The following is a 24,239-nucleotide window of genomic DNA, read 5'->3' as shown; positions in this document are numbered from 1 at the left end:
TATCAGCATAATGAACAGAAAAGTACTCCAGAAGTACTTTTCACTCATGTTCTGTATGTCCTTTTCATGCACTTACACTGAAAGAGACTGGAGATCTAGGCAGTTTGCTACAGTTGCCAGCAGTTCAGAGTTAAGAGTGTGTTGGGAGATTTAGACTACTAGCAATAAAACAAACATGAGTTTCCTGATTACATAAATCTGGTTATTTAATCCCTAATTTATTTTGGCTGTGGTACTTGAAACTTAACAGATCTACCAGCAAGATCTACTGAAACCCAGCAGCTCCCACATACTTCCAGACGATTAATAACCGTTGATAACTTGTAGCTAAAGCATCAAAGTTACAATTTAACTTCTGGACATTCCTGCTAGCAAGAGCATTCCTGGCATTCCCCTTTCTTTCTCAATATGAAGTAGATACTAAGTTGCCCCCAAACAATGAAGATTTTTTTTTTCTCCTTTGCTGCGTCTAGTTCTCAGAGAAGAACTGGCCCTTTTTACTTACAAAAAGGGATTATTTTAAGCTCTAATTCTGAAAGAAAATCTTCCAAATCTCAGATATACAAATGGGTCTCAGCACCATGCTGTAAGAGTCTGCTATGTGAATTCAGTGATTGCTTTACAGCCCGAGATTTTTCATCAAACACAAAGCTGCCACCAGAAGAACATCAGCTTGCTGACTGATCTTCCTGATGGTTTTTGAAGTGTCTCACTCACTCAGGAGCACGTTCTTCTTGTGTTCAGCCAATTCTCTAATGTGTTTCCAAGCAATGTTGTGCTTGTTACCAAATATAGCCTTGATGTATTTAACATAGACATAATATAGCCTCGATGCATTACCATCTGAAGATTAAAACGTATAGATTAATATTTGAAAACTAATGGCTCTCACCGTCGACTGCGTTTGTAAGATCCAGCCTTTGCTGCGTTTGCTTTACGACAATTAGCAGCAGGGGGAGCTACTTAATTTTCCAAGGGTCCTCATCAGCTAAAATAGCTTTCCTTAAAACATTTTTCCCCGTGTTTCACACCAGTGACAAAACGAACTTTTGATACTTTGATACTGCTAGGCCCTATCCGTACTTGGTAGAAACAGAGCAGTTCCTGGACTGTAGCATCAATTTCAAAAAGCATGAGAATTCTAGGTGGAACCTTTCGTTTTATATTTTCCTCGTATTTCTTGTGCCACCGCACCTCATAGTAGGAACAGCGGGGCAGCGCTGTGGGCCCGGCGGCCTGAGGCAGCCCTTAACTTTGATTGGCGGGACAGCGCGGGTAGCTTCAGGTCTGCAGGGCCCGCGCAGGGGAGCGGCGGCCCCTCGCGGGCGAGGCGCGGACCGTGGCCGGCCCCCGAGGAGGGAGGGGAGGCGGGGAGGCCGCTGGCTGGCGGCGGTGCCGGATTTCACCGGCCCAGAAGGGGTGGCGGGGGGAGGGGAGAGGAGAGGAGCGGCGCTGTTGACCCGCCTAAGGGCTCCCTGTGGGCTTTGCGCCCACAGCCCTCACCTTGAGCAGAGTATCCGCCAGGTAGATGGCGCACCAGCCCCCCAACACGCACACCACCACCGGGATCGGGATCATTGTGGCAGTCCAGCCGGCGGTCGCGGCGGCTCACGAGGAGGAACCTCTCGGAACTAAACCTGCCCCGGAACCTTTCTCCATCGGTTGCATTGTCCGCACGGACACTTCCGGGATCCGTATCGAGATTGGGCAGGCGACGCCGTGACGTCACGGCACTGGGGGAGTGCGGGGATACGTTGTTCCGCCCAGCGATGCGCGTGCGCAGAGAGGGGCAGAGAGCAGAGAGGCCGTCCGTCCCGCTCGTGCTGAACCCGGGCATGACCGCACCTGCGCGATTGGCTCGGGATTGGGGTGGGAGGGGCAATACCGAAGGAGACCCCGGAACGCCCCGCCTTGCCTTAGGGTTGGCGTCCCGTCTGTGTTGCTTTCGCAATGGTCAGGAGCATGGTGTGCCATGAGGTCACGCCTTCAGAACTCACGTCTTTAACTCAAACCTTGAGTGCTAAAGGCAAACAAGTACAAAGCAAAGAGTAAGGAAAAGTGATGCTTATTAGCCTGTACAAATGGTGACATTTGACCTCCTTCCCCCTCTCCCCCCAGTCTTCCCCCCCCAAACTGAATAAACGAAAACCACTGTTATGCTCTCAATTATCCCGTTATTTCTAAAAAGTTCTTTTTAGCAATGAGGACACCAGTGCTGGGGGAGCCCTTTGCAGTTTGTGGTTTCCAGTTCACCTTTCCCTGTGTACAGCAGATATATTTGGCCTCTGTCAGCACTCAGGACACATCTACTAAAAAAAACTCACTCGCTTGGCTCTTCAGCTCTGATGTGTTGGTCTGTGGGTTCACAGGCTGAGCTGTGGAACAGCTGGGAGTTCATAATGTCAATCACAATCTGTATTTTCCACACAGAAAGTTTTGCAGCTGTTGTGTTCTCAAGAGCTCTACCAGTGTCTGTGCTTTGAATCCAACAATAAGCTAAGCCTTCCCTTTGCTAGAGTTTAAATGTTTTAATGCTGTTTTTCAGTAATTTCCAGCTCCTTCTGTGTTCTGCACACGTATTGCTTCATTCTGTCCTTCCCAGAGCGATCTGCTGAGAGTTTTCCTTGCTCCCACCATCAGGAAGAGCACCTCAGCTCCGAGCTCCTGGGCTCTTTCCTGCTCCCTTTCTTTTTACTGATAACATGGCATTGCCAGGGAGCTGATACATGGGAGATGGGTAGGCCAAGCATTCAAGGGAACACTAAATCTAGATTTTAGAATCATAGAATCATAGAACAGCCTGGGTTGAAAAGGACCACAATGATCATCTAGTTTCAACCCCCTTGGTGTGTCTCCAACCACTAGACCAGACTGCCCAAAGCCACATCCAGCCTGACCTTGCAAATTTTATTGTAAGGTAGAGTCCAGCTCTGACCAGTCACAAGGGACTGGCCATTGCAGGGGCAAGGGAAAGCTGGTAATAGACTCTTGGCCTCTCTTGTCTTCTGCTGAATTTGTCTTCCCTCTCAAGCTGGAGGTGCTTTTCCCACACACTTCAGATTTTCTGTTGTCCTTAAACCATTACGCTTATATAGGATCTTTTGACTGATGCCTCAAAAACTGTGGAAGGGCTTTCATTCCAATGTAAAAACAGAAGAATTATGGGGAATGTACTCAGCCCTACATGCAATGAAAATGACCAACATGCATTAAATATAAATATACAACATTTATTCTATCTGTGGTCTTTGGAAGCAATAATGGACGCTCACACTTATACAGTTATGAATATTAGTACTTAGAGTGTTGATATAGTCTCTGTATGAAATCAAGCATGCAAAAATGGGCTCAGTGCCCTAAAAGATCCAGTCAATAAACAGCTTCTGCAACATTATTATACATTTTTCTTCAATGTTCACTTAACATACCATACAGAATACATAATTGAGTTTTATTGAGTTTGCACTGAAATTGGCAGTGCAGTTAAAAAGAAATGTGACTAAAATGCAGTCTGTGCTTTATAGATAGAAAGTTCACCACAATAAATCAAAGAAAAATGAGAATTTTCTGCAATGTATAAGTATTGAGTGAACTAGAGCGCTCTTAGCCCCACTGCTTTTACTCACATAACTTTAGTGGTAGTTTACTGGTGGCTAGAAGGCAAAATTAACCCTCGTTCTCTTAGAGTGAAACCATTGTAGACTGTAAAGTGTTACAGAAGAAACTGCATATTGTGTTTTTAAAATGAAGGTTTTCAAGATTAAAGATTTCTAATTTAAAATTATTTAGGAGGTAGCAGAAATATTGATACATGCTTTTTGCTACCACTTGTTTTTCTTCACATTCACGTACTACACTAAAGTAGTGACAAAAACAAAAGACAGTAGTTAGATCAGTATATAGTGTCTGTAAGTCATCAAAATGCTGACTAACTCTCATAGTTTTAGAAGTTACAGCTGAGGTGTGCACTGATGGGAGGGCATGAGTAGACTTCTAAAGGGTGAATACATAAGAACATTAAAAAACGGTATACAACAGTCATCATGCAATGTTATCTTAAGTCCATGCAAAAACTTAAAAGGAAAAATTAATAGTAAAGCAATAGTGATTAAATGTAATTAGGCAAGTAAATACCAAACAAAATTTGTTAATAGTACATGAATTAAGATATTATCAAAAGCAGTTAGTGAATTAATATCATGCACATCTTTTTATAGACATAACAAATATCTTTTTCTAAAAATAATTATGAACATATCTAATAATTAATCTCTTTGACTTTCATTTATATTACTGAAGTGGATAAAGAATTATTCAGATTTTGTCACGCTGGATACATGACACATTGCAGGCTAAAAATAAAATTACAGTCCTAGTAGAGCTTTCAAAACCTCTAATGTATCAGAGGCTTGCTGGGCCTCAAGGAAATTGTGCCTTCTCACAGTTCATTACTGGCTCAGACCTAAAATCGGCTAAATGTGTATTTTGCCAGTTTGAGGTCAATACAATCAGAATGTGACCTGGTTGGAAATGTGTTTGAGCCTTGAGGACTACAAATGGGCTTTTAGATATGTTTTGAGGTGTATTTGTTACTAAGTTGCTGAGTTTTGAGATGAGCTAAACAGAGGAAAGGAAGGCTGGAACAAAATGTGGCCTTGATTCCGCATTAAGTTCCTGTTCTGACTTGAAATGAAGGAATGGACTGCTTTCATGGAATGCATGAATGCTTGCAGAATTTCAAGCACAGAGAAGGATGCATACAAGAAAAATAAATGGGTAAAAATGAAATGGGTGATCCATTAAGCATGAATGCAGGATTGGCTGTTGCAGCTGGAAGAAATGTAAAGATCAGGGAAAAGAAGAAATCTGACACATAAGAGATAAAGAGTCTGGCACCCTAGAGAAATATATAGAGTGTTGCTTATAAGTGTTTGAACAACAAACACTCATCTCTTCAGTTGCTTTACTAGAATTGTTATCGAAAAATCTCAGAACGTGGAAAAAATTTAGTAATGAGAGTTCTGTAGTCATGTAATATGCACGGTATTTTAAACTGGAACCCAAACAAGGAAAGAAAAACTTTTGACCCTTGCTGTGCTTAATGAGCAGAATATCTTACATTTAAAAAAAAAAAAATATTTTATGTTCCAATTAAAATAGAAAACAATCTTACTTTATTCATATACAAATGAGGTCAAAGCATTCTGTTTAGTTGCACCATTTGTTTGCATTTGTTAACCTGTGTACCAAAATCACATCCTGGAAGTGTGGGACTTTGATGTTTAAAACAAATGAAATTGGTTCTTAGGTTACTGTTTATTGAGACAGTTTAAATAAAGGAAAAGTACAAACATTCATAGAAACATGCCTTTACTATGTTTGTCTGTTACAGAGTAGTTGCATATGCTTTTTCATCAATTGTTGATTACTAGTTCTTGATCTATAACAAAAGTTACAGATCTTTCTTAATTGCTATCAGTTCTCAGCATTTATTGATCTGTCATAATTCTTTCAGGCACATCACAACTGAAATTGATTGAAAAAGGTCCTCCAAAGCAGTTGTGCTTCAAGGAGAAATGGGCATAAGACTAAAAAATAACATCAAAACCCTGAAGGAAATACAGAGTCTTGAGATCTGTAGCTCGAATGTTAATCTAGAATTAAATTCTGTATTAATAATAGTTTTGGGCTTCCACTGCTGGTTTTAGATGGTAGTCTTGTTTGCTGAACTGTTTGGCTTTGCATTCTCTGCAGTTGTTAAGACTTACATAGGAGGAGAAGCATAGAATTTCTACTGCAGAGTAGCTGTTTAGCATTAGCATTTGTGCTGGGATACTTCTGTGATTTTATGAGTCCATCCTTGAAAATAGATTTATCTAAACTGCAGAAAACAAAGGGTTCAGACAGTGAAGGAGGAAAGCACACATGGGAGGATAACGCCAAACAGCTGTTGTGCTTTTCTGTGCTTTAAATTACTTGTGAAATCCCTAGGTACACAAATCCCTGTTCTACTGCAGCATAATAAATAAATAGTTTCCTTTTAATGGGTATCGTTTCATGCTCACTGTAACCTGAAATAAACGCACGTGATAGCATTAGACCTATCTAGTCTGAATCCCAAAAGCTGCAGGGCAGCCCTGAACCCTAGGGAAAATACTGCACTATCTTGTGTAAGTCAAAGTGAGATAACACTTTGAAGAAGACAAAGCCATTTTTGATTCACTGTTGAGCAGATATACTGCTTGAATCGCTTGTTTTAACCTCTGTGTATAAGGCATTTAGCTGTTCTAACAGGAAGGTCTTGCACAGGAGGAACGTATGAGGTTTTCACTGTCTGCCTTGCCTGCATGGAAGGCTGAAGTAGCTCCTGAGTCACTTCAGCACAACACAGCACTCACTAGTTTTGTTTTGTCTCAAGGATCATGCTGCAAGCAGCAGCTGTTTCATGTCCACTTAGCCCCCAGGCAGCAGATAAACTGAGTTTTGCAATTTCCCAGTACTACAAATCCCCCCTGCCTCTTGTCATTCTATGTGCATGGGGACTGCTTGTGACAAAACCACTGTTTTGCCTTACATAAGTTATTCTATGTTAGGAACCTGAGTTAAGGACATTTCCTCTTCCTTGATAAATTATCAGTTTGAAAGTTGGTTCTAAGTAAGCTGTGAGCATCTTCCTGTAGCACTCAGAATGCAAATATTATATTCTAGCACCTCACTGACAGTTGGTGGGCACAGGAAATACAGAGCAACCGGCAGTTCTCAAAAGTCATATTCAGGACAAATGATTTTCAAGCACCACTGTTAGCTCCAGCCCTTGAGAACTGAACTGTGCTTTGAAGGGCTACCCCCTGTGTTGCGCAGCCTGATGTGAGTGAATCAAGCAGCTTAATATCTATAGCTTCTTTTTTGAGGGTCTTTGCTTTCCTTGGACAGAAGATAATACCAGTCCGCAACCCTGCTTCATATAGGTATAAAGTAATACATGAAGATTATAGAAAATACTTTGGGCGATTTCCTAACAGAAACTGTTCATACTATTTTTAACACCTGAGATTTGATACTGTGCTGAAAAGCATCATTTAGAAGTTATCAGCTGGAGAACTTTAGTGATTTTCCTGTGCCAACACTGATTTCTGTTGACAGTTTTTCTCTGAATGATTGCAAAGTTTGTGTGGCAGGAGATTGCAAATGACTGGAAATGTTACTGCATCAGGTCTGATTCAATAAAAATAAGGTTTGATATAGATCATGTTTGACTGCTGGATAGATAGGTATGACTAGTAGATTTATTCATATCTTCACCACAGAAAGCATTCATTCTTAATTATCTTATTTTTTAAAACTTTGGAGATATGAGAAGCTCAGGATTTTTTTGTTTTTCTTATGAGTCATAGTAACTAAGATAAGTGTTTTTATATTGATTCAAACTTGAAAAATCTTCACACCTACAGTTTATCAATCTTCTGCTTTTATTTTCTTTTCAGCAGATACAAACCAAATATAGCAACTGATCGATCATGTGTGATTCAGCAACTTGACAAAGTTGTCCTTGAATTTGGTTATTTTTTTATCTGACAGCGTTAATTTCTTTTTAATGTCCTTGATATTCTGCTTCCAGTGCATTGCCTTGTCTCCCTCATTCTGGATCCATCTACCTAGCCAGGGAGATTTTTCACATCTCAGCCATGCCTTTTTTTGCTGCCACGTAGATGAGGAATCTTTTTTGTTTTCTTTGTTAGTCCTTTGCTGAGTGCCCTACTCAAGTCATTTGCTCCAGGAGCAGGAACATGTGAACTGAACACCTTCAAAACTGAAATTTAATTACATGCTTAAGAAACAAGTACATTGCTTTATATGGTACTCAGTCCCTAGTTCCTTTGATACATCTGTATCTAGCTCTTGTTCATCTTTGGACTAACTGGACAGAACGGCAAAATTCTTTTCTGTATGTCTGGTGAGACTTCCTAGTTTGACCACTGAAGATGAGAGGTAATATTGTTGAGCATATGTAATCAACTGATGATTTAATCAACTGCATCAAAGAAGTCTCTTAGATACTACAGGCACATTTGACTTATCCTCATTTGTGAAAATGATGGATGGCCCTCTGCCCATAATTTCATTAATGATTCACTTATTTCCTTTTTTTTTTCTTTAATATTCAAAATTGTATGCCCAGAACAAAATCTGATGGTTCGATGTCACGCTTTTTGTATCGTTTCCAAATTATGCTGAGTCACTGTAACAGGATGTTTACACAATCAGCATGTCACTTAAAATTCATATTGCCCTCAAAATCTGTCAGTACTTCTGCTCTTTATTATGATATCAGCTTTTACTGGCTGAAATTTCCCAGAAGGAAAATGGAAACAAATCTGCTATTTTTATGTCATCATCACATTTCAGTTACTCAAAGCATGTACGAATTTTACAGAACAAAAAGCAACGGAGAATATAGCTTTTGGGGTAATTCGGTGGTCAAAGATGTAATGTTCTAACATTTGTGAGGGTTATATTCGTAATGCAGTTTTTATAACTTAATACAAGTTCTTAGATGATGCTAACAAAGCTATTAAAAGATGCTGGAACTCGGAAATTTAGAACAAGGTCAGTGGCAGCCTCTAGTGAGACCATCTTCTAATACAAGGCTAATTATTTCTTGATGGAATAGTCTGTGATAATAATCACCATGCTTTTATGCTGAAAAGAAAGAGAGAGTGCATGAGCTGAATTGATATTCAGCAGCTCAGAAACGTCACAGAAACAAAACCAGATAATTTAGATATGTTTTTTTATTTTCTGTCCATTAGATAACAGCAAATATATTTGCACGCTTTTTTAATGCCATTCATTATTGAAACAGGCTGGTGTTATTGTTATTGGCAGAGCTGTATAAGTAGAAACTCAAAGTGATGAATTTCCCTGGGTACTAAGAAACATGCAGATTAGGGGAAACTGGGAGGAAACTGTACCTCAAATAATATTTCTTTTGACACAGCACTTGAGATTTGTGAGTCTGAAATATTGGATTTACAGGTATTTTTGGTTTAAGACAAGAGTAAGAATTGGCTGTGAGAATGCCAAGTTATTGCTAGCTCTGGTGTATATATATATATGTATATGTAAATATAGTTCTTGTTGTTCTGTCTAGCTTCATATGATACCACTGCTAAAATTCTCTGTCTTTCATCAAGCTTCTGTGCCAAATAGTTGTTAACTGGAGTACAAAACTCTTTAACAGGGGGAAGGACCCAAATAGTCAAATAAAATTTGTGTGGGTTAGAAAATAGAGAGTTCTTTTTTTTTCTCCAGGATCCTCTAGGTTAGTCCTCTGATAAATTGGACTGATAACAGGTTCCTTATTTTTAAACCTTAGTCATTATTGTGATTTTTTTTTAATATCAGTAGCTTCCAAACCTATGTGTATTGAAGGAGGAGAACAGATTATCTTGCACTGCAAAGAAAACTTGCACTCCTAAATCTTAATACCCTTTGCCAAAAAATTCAAATAAATATAATTAATTAACCAAATACTTCATACTCTCGTTCCACTATTTTTTGCCTAGCAAGAAATTGTAAAAGAGTTAAAAATAAAATAATCAAGCAAAGCTTTATATGGTCAAATATATTACAATATGCCAAGCACACTAAGGTGCCAATTGCTACTATCCAGTAAATTGAAGGAAAGCTCTAGGGATATATTTGTTAACTTCTTACTGTAAAGAAGTTTTATTTCATGTGAACTGAGAGTGTGGCTACTCCTTTGTTTACTTGCATTTTTATTTGTATTACATTACTTGTATCACACTACAGTATTTTGAACTGTAGGAGAGAAATATTTTTCTTTCAGGAGCCTCAGGGAAGTTATATCTGCGCTCATGAGATTTCTCAAAGGGCAAAACATTTTAATAAGCATATTAAGTAGTGACAGACTAAAGAAACAATTCTGACATTACGCAGTGAAACATCCCAGTCAAGAAGAAAGATACGTACACATTTCTGTTAACCATCAACTTTGTTTTCAAAACTAATAAGCTGTTCCAGCATGTTAATTAGACAAGCTTCTAGAAATGCAACAAAAGTATATTTTGATCTGTATTGGGATTTTCCTACTTCAAATAATTACATTACTATGTCTTTTTGGATCTTTGGACATAGGACAATAAGTTTACATACTGTGTCAGTGTACTGTTATCTGGCCCTAACACAACATGCAATTAGTCTGTCATTTGAAATGCACCTATGTCTCATGATTTACTTATTAAATCATTGGCTGCACGTATTTCGCAGACAAATCTGCAAGTCATGGGGCTGTGCATCCTAGTGACTATTAAAAGGCAGTCATACTCTACACTGTAAAAAATGTGTTTTGTTTTTTCTTTTTCCATTTGCAGATACGCAGAACTACATTTTCTTCTTCTAATGACAAAATTTCAACCACAACTATTTAAGACCTTTTAGGTGTGATAGCTCATGAGTGTTAGATAAGTGACATTGGTAAATTCTCTTCGTGCTTGAACATCACTGAAGTTACCTGTTGAATTACTATATTAAGAAAATGTTGCAAGAAACGGCGTTGATCTTTCTCAGACATATTTCTAAGACACTGGGTTTATAAAATGGAAGCAATGGCATGGTTTGAACTACAGAACCTATGCTAATTTAACAGCACATGGATGAAAGAACTCTGTCTGCTTCCTGTACTCCAGAGCTGATTCTTATTATGATAATTGTAACATTAATTGGAATAAATTAATTTTCAAGATCATATTACAAAAATATACCACCTCTTTCACTGCCTTCTAATAATTTTATTCTAAATATGATTCTTCACGAAGAGGTACATAAAGTCATTTATGTAATGCCAACATTGCTTTAACATGGTCTCAACTACCTGGAAAGCATGACCTTGGACCCTAACAGAACAAATTTCTGCATTCTAGGGAAAAGACCTGCCTGTGAACTGTTACAAACTCTGCCAAGTTTCAAGTGCAATACTCTTCTTAAACCTCAAGGCGCTTCATAACAGTTATGCCTGCCCTTTCTGGATAGGTAGGCCAGGGGCCTCACTGGCAAGGCCTGATAGCTCTCTGTACCTCAGCTGGACTCAACCCAAACACATGTGCCTGTGGCATGCCTTCCTGTGCATCTTTCCTGGGAATGAAGGGGCTATGAATAGCCCGCAAGCTGCCAAAGCAAGTCATCAACTTTATAAGCTGCTTCCAGATGACAGCTCTTCTGGGAAGAAGGACAGCAGAGAGTGAATCACTAGCTTAATGAAGTGGTCTGGGAGGTTATCTTCCTCTTTGAGGTAGTTGAAATGGAATGAGTGGCATGTCAAGTAAGTTAAAGTCAAGGGAAATCCTCCCTGAAATCACTATTGCAACCATATTTTGGCATAATTTTGGAACTTGTTGACTATCCTTGAAAAGGACGTGTCCTTGCCATATCCTTCTCCAGTCTGAAGTGGTTGTGCAGTACCATAGAATAATAGAATAGATGTTAAAGCCCACCCAGCCCCAACCCCTGCCGTGGACAGGGCTGCCCCCCACCAGCTCAGCTGCCCAGGGCCCCATCCAGCCTGGCCTCGAGTGCCTCCAGGGTTGGGGCACCACAGCTTCTCTGGGCAGCTGTGCCAGCGCCTCACCACCCTCTGAGTAAATAATTTCTTCCTAACATCTAACCTAAATCTGCTCTCTTCTAGTTTAAAGCCATTGCTCCTTGTCCTACCATTGTTGGACTATGTAAAAAATTGGTTCTTTTCCTGTTTATAAGCTCCCTTTTAGTACTGGAAGGCCACAATGAGATCTCCCTGGAGCCTTCTCTTCTCCAGACTGAACAAGCCCAGCTCCCTCCATCTCTCTTCACTCCAGCTCTCTAATCATCTTTGTGATCCTCCTCTGGATCCCCTCCAACAGCTCCATGTCCATTCTGTAGTGGGGACCCCAGGTCTGGACACAGAACTCCAGATGGGGCCTCACAAGAGCAGAGAGGGATAATCCCAGTAACACTAGTAATGACACTGCTGTTGTTGCAGTTAGTGCCATGGGTCAGTGGAAAACAGGCATAGCAGAGCAAGAGGAAAGTTCATTCCTCTGAAGCTGTAATGGGCAGGAGGCTGCACTTATAGAAGTGGGAAATGAGGCTGTGCCCCATGCATGACTTGCTCGTCTCCTTCACTTGACTGCAGCACTCACAGGTAGTGTGAGCACAACTGTATAATAACTTCTCATGTTTTTATTAACTATGTAAGCTTTCCCACACACTTTTCCTTTGGCTTTTCTTCATCTATACGCCCTACCTTTTAACAACCAGCAGCCATGGCCTCACCAATTCAGGAGCGCTCTTTCCCGTCAGCACAGCCTTCCTGCATGCAGGAACAGCAAGCAAAGACCCTTGGACAGGTTTGCTCTCAATCCAGCAACAGTATAGCAAATGCTGGTGTGACATTCACCTCCCCTAAATAGTCCCACTGAGGTGAGTTCTTCATAATTACGTCTTCATAATTATTTCTTTCTCTGATGTAGCAGGAGGGAGGGAGGCATGTGCTGCCCCACACGCCACTGGAGGAGATGTGTACTACCTCCCACCATCATGTGCCTCAGGGAGAGGGAGGGCATGAAAAGGACCCAAAGGTGTGTTCCTTCAACACCTACTGCTTGACACTTGAGCCCTGGTTTTATGATGGTCAAGTGTCACAGGGGACCAAGTTACAGGGTGAATCAAATGCTATATTTAGGAAGAACAACTGGAAGCTATGACAGGAATTCTCTTTTACACTTTGCTTCTCAGCCGAGTTCCACTCCAGCCTGGAGCAGCTCTCGGTGCCGTCCAGGCTGAAAGCATCAGAGCTGTTTCAGACACATTTGGCGGATCACAGTCAATAATTCAGCCGGTAGAAGAAGGTACCTCTTTCACCATCGGAAGGTGTATATACTCATTTGACGGTTTGGAACTTTTCTTATATAACTAGATAAGTAGGCTAATGTTGAAGGGGTCAATTAAAAAAAGACTTATGAAAAGTCTTTAATAGCTGGCTGCGAGTAGTACTGTTTTTATGCCTGTTTTAATGTCTTGTGCACAGTATTTAGAACAGATCATTATAGTTATTGCTCCATCTACTGCGAGGATCTTAAAGGATTTAAAACTGTGATTTAAATGCCTGCTGACTCATAAGAAGCACAACCGTATTAGCTTAAATGCTGTAGTCCATAGGTACATGCTTATTGTTTTCTATATGCTACATATAGTGAAATGTTATGGGAGGGGTTGATAATAAGAGAAGTAGTCTTTCACTGTTAGTTTAACAGATAATAGTGATGGTGGGAACTGTATTACAGGAAATACACCATTTTCTTACAGCATGTACTAACACTCAGGAAGCTGCAAAGTGGGGGTTTCTTTTCTTTCTTTGTGCTAGCTGGGTTCAATAATGATGTGGTTCCTGTCTAAGCCTTTTAATAAGATAATACACTGTGGTTCTGTGTCCAAAATAGCCTTTGTGCTTGATGCTGTAAGTACAGCAGGGGGGGAAAAGGACAGCATTCAGCTGGGGGGAGTCCCTCCTGGTGTGTGTAAGCTACTGTGCATCTCTTGTGCAGATTACAAAAGATGGCATTATGATACCTCATTGCATTTAAAGCAAATTGAATCAGTCAGCTCATTATCTTTCTGCAGTCCTGTCAGAAATTATTTTTAGCAGAGGGACTAGATAGGTCCTTTGTTTTTTAAAGGATCTTTTCACAACACAGATTTTTGTCAGCCTACAAAATGTAGTGGTTACTTTCACTGGGAAGTGAAGAAAGCACAGGAATTTGCAGGGGCTGCCTGGCATTAAACAGCTCCAAACTGAAATCTGTTGCTGCTGCTTCCTAAGTTTGGCTCAGCATGCAGACCATAAAAGGTAAGAGGTAAGGTATGGAGGAGCCCAAAAGGCACCACGGCATAAAGGCTGTGTGTCTTTACTGCTTCTCTGAGCTTGCACATGGGAAATTTGGCTGTGGAAGTGACTGTGGAGAGTGACTTGTTTGACTTTGCAGATTGGAGTGGAATGACAGAAAAAATCAGTCAATCAGTCAGTGCAGCACTCTTAACTTTCTGAGACACCTGGAAAAAAATATAGACATGTATACGAATACAATAATTACTTCAGTAGTAGATGCATCTGTAATGTGGGGTTTATTTTCCTATGGTTGATGGTCAGTACTGCTTGGGAGGGAATATCAGGAGAGGGAAGGAAGAGGAAAGGGCTGGGGAAGATTGTCTATTTTTACTCAGTGGTGTGCTGTTGTCCTGATTTCTCTAGCAGTAATGAGGACAGCATAAACTGGTAGGAAAATCACCTCCTCCGAAAGCAGTCCTACACAACTGTATCATACGTCTGTCTTTAGGAACAGAAGTCTGATTGCAATCATTGCAAGCTCAGAGGATCTAACTGAGGAACATGATTGCTTTTCTTTTAAAGTAGAAATTCCCTGTAAATCCCTACCCATTTGTTTAAGGTAGCCACAGAAATGTGGGGCACTGTTTCTGCAATGCAGACACACAAGATGGAAGAGTTTACGTTAGCTTGAATTTTTTTGTGACTGTGTTTAGAAAGCAGACCCGCAGTGTTTTAAAATGTTTCTATTAATTTCCTGCCCTTTTGTTTCCATCTTTCCATTCTAATTTGAAAGAGGAAAAGATAAGAAAAAATAATTAAACTTTTCTGTATTATGAACCCTGTTTTCCAATAGCCTGGTGGGTTGTTCTGTATTTATTTTTGGAACAAAACTCCTGATTAACAGCACAATGCATCAGTGTAAGCTGTGTGGCGGTCATAAAGAAATGTTTATTTCTATGCATAGCAAGGACTTTTAAAAAGGAAAGAGAGTGCAATAAATCTGTCAGTTGAAATTTTGGCTTACTGAAATCTTTGCAAATGTTGCTATGAACTTCAGTGACTAAGATCTCATCCCTCAAACTGAATTCTGAACTTTTCTAAACTATCTCTGATTTCAATATAGTGCCACAATGTATGATTCACTAGAAGCATGCTGTTTGCATTTTGTATGGATGGATTATTTTTTTACTGATTTACAAATGTCAGTTCATCTGTTTAAATCTGAAGCCTACATCCTCTGAGTTCGGGGTGAGCTAGGACCCATACAGCTGAGTGTGCAATCAGAGAGAGACCTCTAATGGCAGATCACCTGCATTTTAAGTTCTCAGAATTAGGAACAGATTTAAAGCTGATGAGAGAGTATGCAAGAACAATCTTCCATGCAGCTTAAGGAATATGACTTCGGACTGACACTCTGGTCTGAAGGCAACCTACAACGATTGGTATTTAATTTGTTACTTGCCTCCATGGGAGAGTTATGGTCTTTGGAGTCACAAAGTCTTTGGCTCACTTGTGATTTCTTACTGTATTTCTACTATTCTCTCCTATATCATTTATTACTATTCTCAATATTTCATTTTCAATGTTAGGTAAAATACTGTAGTCAAAATATGCTACAGTTTGGTTGTTATCACTGAGTTCTCTCATGGATTTTCAAGTATTTACTGATCAACTTTTAGTATTACTATTCTTATTTTTCATTATAGTGGGATAGTGATGAAGGACTAGTCCAGTTGAAGTAATAAACTTCAGTGAAATAGTAAAATGCTGAGACTATTATTCAATTAAAGGGATAGTAAATTTCTTTTTCATTCTTTTCTTCCCTTTTGCTTCCTTCACCCTTCCCCTTCCCCTCTTCCCTCTCCCCCCCTTCCCCCCTTCCCCTTTTCCCCCCTTCCCCCCTTCCCCACTTTCCCCCTTCCACCCTCTCCCTTTGGCCTTCCCTTCCCTTCCTTCTTTCTTTCTTTTTCTTTTCATCTTTACAAATTCGTTAGATCTTTGTTTTTGTTACTGAGTATTCTGTACCAGTCTGTATTTCTGTTTGCATGAAATTATATGAAAAATGTTTTTTAATTTTTTTTTAAATTTTCTGATTGCTAAATAAAATTAATAAATCTAAATGATCTAAAACTTTGAAGAGATGCTGCTTAGTGCCCTAGCAATATTTAGAGAGAAAGTTGTAGTTTAACCATCTTGATTTTCAAGATGGTTTCATCATTTTCAGTCTGCACGTATGAAGAAATTACAACGATGTGTGAATTAAATGATTATATCTGCATTTATCAATGCTTTGTGACAAGTTATGCTTTATTTGAAAGAAGGTTTAAACTTAGAGTTCTAATAATTCCTACACACATACTGTGTCAGTGATAATCATGCATTGTTTATTCTCAAACACTTCCTTTAGCTCATGCTCATTTTACGACGCCATTAAGGTTTGAGAGATTGTTTATCTGTACTCACTATTGTTTTTAATGTGAAAGAGAGAACTCCATTTGTGGCTATAAAAGATTAATTGGAGAAGCTCAGGTGTTCTGTCTCCTTTTGATATTCAGAAGGAATACCTAAGCAACTCTGAAACTGAAACGGAAATAGGAGATGGGCAGGTGAAATGGATGCCTCTCAAAAGGCAGCATGGGTTAAGTTCTAGTTTATCTCCCCTAGGTATCAGAATGTCACAGCCTGTAACACTTTCCCATTTTGCTTGCAGGGATAAGACACTGTCTTAAAAATGTCAAAACAGCCAGCGTCACATGTCAAAGCCATTCAGGTAAGAGACAGTATTTATGTTTCTAATATAATAAATAATAAATCTCAACCTCTGTTGTCTGACAGACTGCACTTTGCTCCTACAAAACCCTGCAGAAGTGCTAAATGGGGATTATTCTTTCAGAGTTAAAAGCTTGGTACTGAAAAATTTTGACCTGAACAAGATCTTATAGTGTGAGCCGAAAAATAAAGTGAGTCAGATAGGCTGTTTGCTCACTTTCTTGCTGATGTGTCCTTTTCAACACTAGCTTATGTCTGTTGGTGGACCAGCAAAGTAAAACATGGTGATATATCTACAAAAGTGATCAGCATTATGAGTAAAACTAATTATTGCAACTACTGTCTTTTCCATAAAGTTAATGTAATTTTGGGAAAACTTTAGTCTAAAAGGATAGCAGAACTATTAAGGTTTTTAAACGCCTGTAGGTCCTCAATAAAAAGAAAAAAAAAAAAGTAATATTTGATTAAGAAAACATTTTGTTTAAAGCATAAATAGAATGTGAGAAAAGTTTACATTTTCATTAGAAAAGTCCTTTGTGTCATATACTTCCTCAAATGGGTTATTGTCATAAGAATGAAGTCAGTTGTTATATTGTTGTAAATGAAACACTTGGAGAATTTGCCCATTGTCATCATGAAATAGTTAAACTGTACTTAATTCACGCTATCATTGATTCCTGTAAAAAAAATTCCTGAGCTGCAGAATTTTACAGAGTGTTCTTGTATTTTGTAAAATGCACTTGCAACCAAATTTTTCCCACAAGTTCAGGTTCCCTTTAAAATATGTAAGAGTCATAAAATGGATTTTCTAAAGTCTGACCTACCCTCTGTTTCCCCAAGGTAATACTAACTCAGTGGACTAAATTATCAAGAGGATTAGTTATCCGGTGGCTAGACAGCATTCTAAAGTGGAAAGACACTAAAATGCTAATTTTGGTCATCATCACATGTACTGGAAAAGAGATGCAAGTTAATTCAGTTGAAATCATCAGAAGCCACTGATTTCATGTAGTTCAGATTTTTATCCTTCATATACAGATGATGGAAATATTTATGTGATTAATGAAAAAATGTAGATAATTCATAGATTAAAATGTTTTACATTTTACTTTTAAACTTCATGAGCATGTACAAGTGTTTTTAAGGAATGAATTTAGTTTGTCCATAAAAAATGGATTAAGTTTAAGCAATGAGTTTCATATATTATGAAACTTTAATTTTTACAATGGTAATTTGCACTAGGAAAATTACTGTACAAACTTTAAAATAAATCTATTAAATATTGTATCAAAGGTTACTCCAGCAGGGAGACTTGCTCTTGAGCTGGTGCTTGTTGCCCTTGGAGCACTCTGAGAACCACAACTCAAAACATCACATTACTTTCATACATTGTGAGTCATATATTATGATCCTTTGCTATTAGATGTTATTGCAGTAGGACTGACATCCTGTAGAAAATATACATAGTGCTGTAACAACAGAAATGTAATGTAACCTCACTGACTGAATTATCTGGTGATGCTGCATGTCAGGAGTAGCTTCTTTCTGACTGTACAAGATGTACACTGAAGTCATCACATGCCAAGGGCCACTAAATACAGACATGTTAAGAGTAACATCTTGTTCCTAAGAGTAGATTGGGATCACAGGGGACCAAAGATGTATTAACTTCTGGTAACTTTCGTTGCTTGTTTCCCTTTACTCTCCCACTCAGTGCATAAAAGGATGTTTATAGATCTCTCTGACAATTATTCTCCCCACAAACACTACTCTTTTTTTTTTTTCCTAGTTCTTTCTTTTCTATTTTTTTAGTTATATTCAGTTTTTTTTCCCTCCCCTCTTTTTGTTTTGTTTTGTTTTTTGACTTGAACATGTTTATGTTCAAGGAGCTTTCCAGCTTATTTAGTAATGCTTGTGGACAAGTAGGAATTGGTATGATACTGTGAAGAATTTATCTAAGGTCATGTGCCAATATAATAATACAGGAAGCATTACTTTTGGAGAAGCCCTCATTCTCACAGAATCACAGAATCATTTAAGTTGAAAGGGGCCTTTAAAGGCCATCTAGTCCAACTCCCCTGCAATGAACAGGGACTCCTACAGCTATATCAAGGTGCTCAGAGCCTCATCCAGCCTCACCTTGGATGTGTACAGTGACAGGGCAGCCACCACCTCTCTGGGCAACCTGTGCCAGTGCTTCATTGGTTCCAGTTTGCTTCACTAACTGTTTCAAAGCCCTTTGTTCCTGAATACCTGAACATGATCCCAGCCAATTTTGGTTAAAATACAAGCAAGGCTTTGGCTTTTGATTACTACTGAATGAGCAACAACCATTACCAACAAATACAAGGGACACACAATGTTTACCAAACTAATTTACACATACTCCACATTCATTCATAGTTCGTAAACTTGTTATTAGTTGCAGCAGAACTTAGAAGGTGGCCTTGAGAAAGACAAAGATTGGATGTAGCTTCTCAGAAAGAAGCCACATACTTTTAGATGTGTTCCCTTCAGAGTGTTCAGGAAGACCATAGTAGAGTGCATTAAGACAAATTTCTACTCATTATGAAAACTGCAGTGACATCCAAACTATGATAGGCACTTTCCAGAAACAAAGAAAGATGTAAGCCCAATAAGAATCAGTATTATTAAAAATAAGTAATGCAGATACAGAGGTCTGTCTACAGCAATTATAATTTACAGCTTCAGGAGTTTGGAATGAAAAATGTTCTATTTAGCATTCCACTGGATGGAGTCAGAGAAGAAAGAAGTCACCAAGACTTGTGTCTCCATCCCAGCAGCCAGGTAGCAAAAGCCCCAAGGAGGATTTTTAAAAGCACAGTTATACACTTGTGTTGATTGCAACACAAACACAGTCCTTCCAGAATTACACTGTCATGCAGGACTCAGTCCATTGCTCATGTTTTACACTGGCTTTTTATCCACGAGAATGGACCAGCCTTTGGTTAAGAGGAGATTTATGCTCAGAATTCTGGCATCTCTGGTCAGGAGCTACTAGAAAATTAGCCATTAGCCATTAGCCAAATATTTAAAGTTATCATGTGTTATAGTGTGGTGTGCAATCAAGTCCAGACAACATTAAACTATGTCTTAAAGGCTACTCATTTTACTAAGTAAGTATTTCGTGTCTGCATACATCTTGTCTAAACTCTGAAGTGAATGCATTTATTGCAGGTAAAATGGTTCAAACCACAGCAGTGTGACACAGATCAGTCTGAAAATGCTGAAGTGGACCAAAGAATCGCTTCTTTAATTTGATTAGCAGTCTGGCACTTACCGGTTTGCTTTTGTTTCCTGAACCATTTTTAGTCACCGTTGTCATCTGTCCCCCACAGGAAGAAATACAAGGATTTATGGTTTTGTGGTCAGCCTTGTAGGAGGCTGTTTTATGCTTTTATTGTCCAAGAAGAATAGATGCCCCAAAAAAATGAGGAGGATAGATCCATCCTGGGAATAGTTCTGGTGATTCAGTTCTGCAAACCTGTGTGGCCACACTCTCTGTAAAGTGCTAAGCTGTTTCCTATTCCAAAAAAAGCATCTGGCTGGAGGTACCAGAGACTGTCTGGGGAGATGCATAAAATTATAAATAGCAAAGCTGTTTTTTTCCACTGCTAAATGAAATAATGGGTTAAGTACTGTGAGGCTGAAAATGCCCTGTCTCCTGGGAACTTAATGAGTGCAGACAAAAGGTTTCACAATATCTAAACTAATGCTCAGTGAAAAAGCATGTGAAATGAATCCCTATTTGTCTCTAAAATACATGGCTCTACAGATCTTTGCAAGCCCCACTGAAATGGAATCAGCATCTTGCATAAATAGAAGTGTAAAAAAATGGAAAAAGAGAAAGCTGCTTATTTCATATCAATTGGATTCTTAATTCATCAGGTGCTGAATTATGGCCAGAACATTTGTGGGCTGTGTTCCTGTGGTTATCCAACCTGGGCGCAATCTGCAGCACCATGATTTGAGCAGAAGGATGGTATTGTTCATCCTCATTTTGTGCAAATCAGTCAGATGGTAAATGACAGTAAAGCAGCTCACTGTGTGAAGGTTCTCTGCTTCAGCTCAGTGGCATTACCAATTCACCCGCTGGTTTTCGAAGTGGGAGTCATGATATTTTGATGACATTTCCTATGAGCAGCTTCTTTTCAGAGATCATGAGATAAGAATAGGTTTAATTTGTGCACTTAGTTGATCACGCCATTCGACTTTTAAAATGATCCTGTGTGGGTCACACAAGGACAGATACATTTTAGCCATTCTTTCCTAAGCTGTCCTTCCAGGAGGCTTTATTTTTAAAAATGTATTGCAAACCGCATTATTATTATGGCTACTAGCTTATCTCACAGATGAAAGAACAGATTTCTTTAGTCATACAGGTAATATTTGGAGGAAGGCTGTTGAAGCCAGGGGCTAAGGCTCTGTCATGTGTTTGACCAGGATTGGGCTGATTTGAGAAGTGGGCCACTTTGGGGCTCCTCCTACCCCTGTCTGGGTAGCTTTGTTTTTTCCATCTTCAAAATAGAATCATGGAATCATAGAGATGGAAGTGTTTCTCTTTCCCCCGAAAGTGTTGTTACAAATGTCTGTACAATAATGTCTATGCTCCTGTTGCACCCTTTTAGAGTTCTGCCATTAACCATGTCTATATATCAGTCATTATTATAAGCGTTATGATTTCGTCCTGACAGGCTAATATTAACATCCCCATGGGAGCTTTTAGACCTGGTGCAGGACACCCTCATAAAAGAAAAGAAGTAACACCTGAAGAAGTGGAGGAGGTAAGAAGAAGTGGGCTTTTTGGTATTTTCTTTTTTTCAAGGGAGTCCCTGACATTGATGTAAGAAAGCATTTAAATCAATCTTACAGCACTACCTACCAATCATAGGTACCACAGCTGACATATGACAATGACTCATGGTAGTAACTGACCACCTATGAAACACTTTGTAAAAAAGTAGCTTTTGCTGCCAAGATATCTGTAGGAACTCAAAGTATTTCGAGGGTCTGTAGCACTACTTCAACAACAGGATGAAATCTGCTATCAGGAGCTCATTAACAGTATTTATCTAGGCTGGAGCTGGTGGAATACGGCAGGTAAAGTTATAGCAAGGCTTTGGAAGGGTCCACTGGTACCTGCTGCCCTGTGGTGAACTTTATTGTGACACCTTAACAATACTGGACAGGAGTTCAAACCTGACATTTGGAAAGCTTTTTGGATTATTTATCAACAAATAAAAATGGATTGTAGAGACTAAATGTTTGCAAATTAAAACCAGAAACTGTGAACCTATTTACCTGCAGATGGAAGAAAGTACTCCTTGCCAGACTGAATTCTGTGTTTTGACACCTGTAATTTACAGGGAGCATTTAACACTGGATTTATAACAGGAAGTGTAATTTATACCTTAGCCAACAAGGATCACAGATGTCATATTTCTGGATGATATTAGAGCATTTTATTTACCATGAACTTTTAAGCATCTAAAACCAACTGTGGAGAGATAGAGATGCTCCAAATAAGAAAAATACATTAGTTAGGATGGCTGCCTATTGCTCCTTGGCCAGTTGGCATAGTCTGGCTGTGTAATCCCCATCTCAGAACTGGTCCTTCTGTGCCAGAACTGATGATGTTCTGTGGAGCCATGGACAGCAGGGCTCAGATTGACCCATGCAGGCAGGCCAGCTTGGGCAGGACTCAGTGCTCACACTGGCTGAAGCAGAGCTGCTGTTGTTGGAAAGAGCATTCCCCATTCAACAGCCTGGTTCACTTTGGACAAATCCTCAGCTGCTTATGACTAGGTACAAGCACACACAGTGGGAAATTTTGGTTAAGAAATGCTTAATTCCTTTTCAGCCTAAATGAGACAAGTTTTCTTTTCTGAATTTCAACATACTCGATATAAATATTGCTCTGTTTATACAAAATTATTCTTACCAAATTCAGCCTGATTTAACTCTTTTTAAGAAGATTTAAAACAAAAGAATACAAAACAGAGAAAGTGACCTTAATCACATACAGCTTCCTGTAAGGAAATAAAAACACATTGCTCTACAGTAATTAAATTGGTGAGGAATTAATATTTTTAAGCAAAAACTAATGTGATATGAGTGAATTATGGTAGTATGTGAGAAATAAAATAAATGACAGGTACTGAAAATTAATTTTTGTTGGATAATTCTGTATTGCTTTGCTTTACAGAATTATATAAATACTGTACACCAGACAGACGTAACAAAATGAAAGTTCTTGGACCTGATTTTATATTCATCCAAACTAATGGAAGTAGAGACTACAGAAACAGCTTTTGTTATGGGAATAAAATAAAAATGTTACCAGTGAACTTGTCTTTTTGCATTCTCCCCTGGTTAATCTTTGCAGTCAATATAGCTCATGAGTCTTTAGAGCAGCCTTAGACGAATATATCTTTTGCTAATAGTCTTTTGCTAATAGCATTTTTCACCTTGGCAAAGGACATGAGAGAAGCATGGTTCTTACTGAAAGGGTTGTTACAGTCCAAAGGAAATGCATATTTGTGAAGGTCAAAGGAAAGACCTTAGTGACATGCAAAAAAACCACCACCAACAACAAAAAGAGGTGGGGATTTCAAGAAACAACTTTTCTTCACTCAGAACAATCCCATGCATGTATCTGTTAACTCTTGTCATACATCTAAATCATTTTACAGTGTGCACCATTTTTACTACCGGAAAGAAGAGTTTTGCAGAGATGACTTGAAATGGTCTCTATAGTATGATATCTGCTTTGAACTAGTAAGAACTGTGGGGTTTTCAGGACAGTAGCTAGGGGTAGTTAGTAGTTTTTTTATGAGTTTTTTCAAATTAGCAAGCTGTGCAGTATAGCTGTGAAAGGAAGCAAAACAAGCTCATGGCACCTTTAACTGATACAATTTTGTGCATCTCTCCAAACAATTTCTGTGTCAATTTAATTATTCTCCTGCTGAGTTTTTTCCCCAGATGTTAGATCATAAGCAAGATACTAAACAGATCATGTAGTATCTGGGGCTGGACTACTGACTGGGATCTTAAATGACCAAAACAAAAAATGGTAGCTTGCAATAACTAATACCATATTAACTAAAAAAATGGGAAAAGATAGTAAAAATCTACTAAGCCAAGCAATATAATTGCTCCAGTTTTCTTTTATATGGTGATCTCTAAGAAGCTCAGATAAAAAACAAAAAACAAAAAACAAAAAATCACAACTACAACAGAATAGAGGATACCACATAAAAAGAAACCTGGTTTTCTAAAATTCCTTTTATTTGCTTATTTGCTTTTAATTTGTTTATTTGCTACTTAACATTGTAGAATTTTGCTTCCTAATTGGTATGTAGTCCCTTAATTATAAATGGATTTTACTGGCCAGTAATAATTAACAAATAACTCTGAAATTTTAAAAATGAAATTAAATGTTAGGAATTGACTGATCACGGGCTAATAAATATAAATACTGAATTAACTTCAAAGTCCAAAAAGCCCATCCAAGAGTAATTTAAAAAGAAAAAATGATTTGTGAAATTATTTGCAGTATTCAGTCACC

General features: G+C 38.8%; 2 protein-coding genes across 5 annotated transcripts in view; one reads left to right on the top strand and one right to left on the bottom strand.

Moving 5' to 3' along the window:
• Nucleotides 1-1,617, bottom strand: part of MBTPS2 (membrane bound transcription factor peptidase, site 2) — a 32,487-nt gene extending 30,870 nt beyond the window's left edge. For both annotated transcript variants that reach the window (XM_042867901.1, XM_042867906.1), the window contains exon 1: nt 1,504-1,617. In XM_042867901.1, coding sequence (XP_042723835.1) covers nt 1,504-1,578 — 75 coding nt within the window. In that variant the 5' untranslated portion in view covers nt 1,579-1,617. The remainder of the gene's footprint in view (nt 1-1,503) is intronic.
• An 11,163-nt stretch (nt 1,618-12,780) lies between these two features.
• Nucleotides 12,781-24,239, top strand: part of SMPX (small muscle protein X-linked) — a 43,527-nt gene continuing 32,068 nt past the window's right edge. The window contains exons 1-3 of one of the 3 annotated variants that reach the window (XM_042867909.1): nt 12,781-12,905; nt 16,593-16,652; nt 21,367-21,456. In XM_042867909.1, the coding sequence (XP_042723843.1) occupies nt 16,614-16,652; nt 21,367-21,456 (129 nt within the window). In that variant the 5' untranslated portion in view covers nt 12,781-12,905; nt 16,593-16,613. Of the gene's footprint in view, nt 12,948-16,592; nt 16,653-21,366; nt 21,457-24,239 lie in introns of all 3 variants that reach the window. The other 2 variants (XM_042867908.1, XM_042867907.1) reach the window with 2 other exon arrangements.

The sequence above is a fragment of the Lagopus leucura genome, unplaced genomic scaffold (assembly GCF_019238085.1).
Source record: "Lagopus leucura isolate 7727_CA_CO unplaced genomic scaffold, USGS_WTPT01 Super-Scaffold_100001, whole genome shotgun sequence".
Taxonomy (NCBI): domain Eukaryota; kingdom Metazoa; phylum Chordata; class Aves; order Galliformes; family Phasianidae; genus Lagopus; species Lagopus leucura.
Note: the sequence above shows the minus strand (reverse complement) of the source record. Positions and strands in the feature narration are given on the sequence as shown.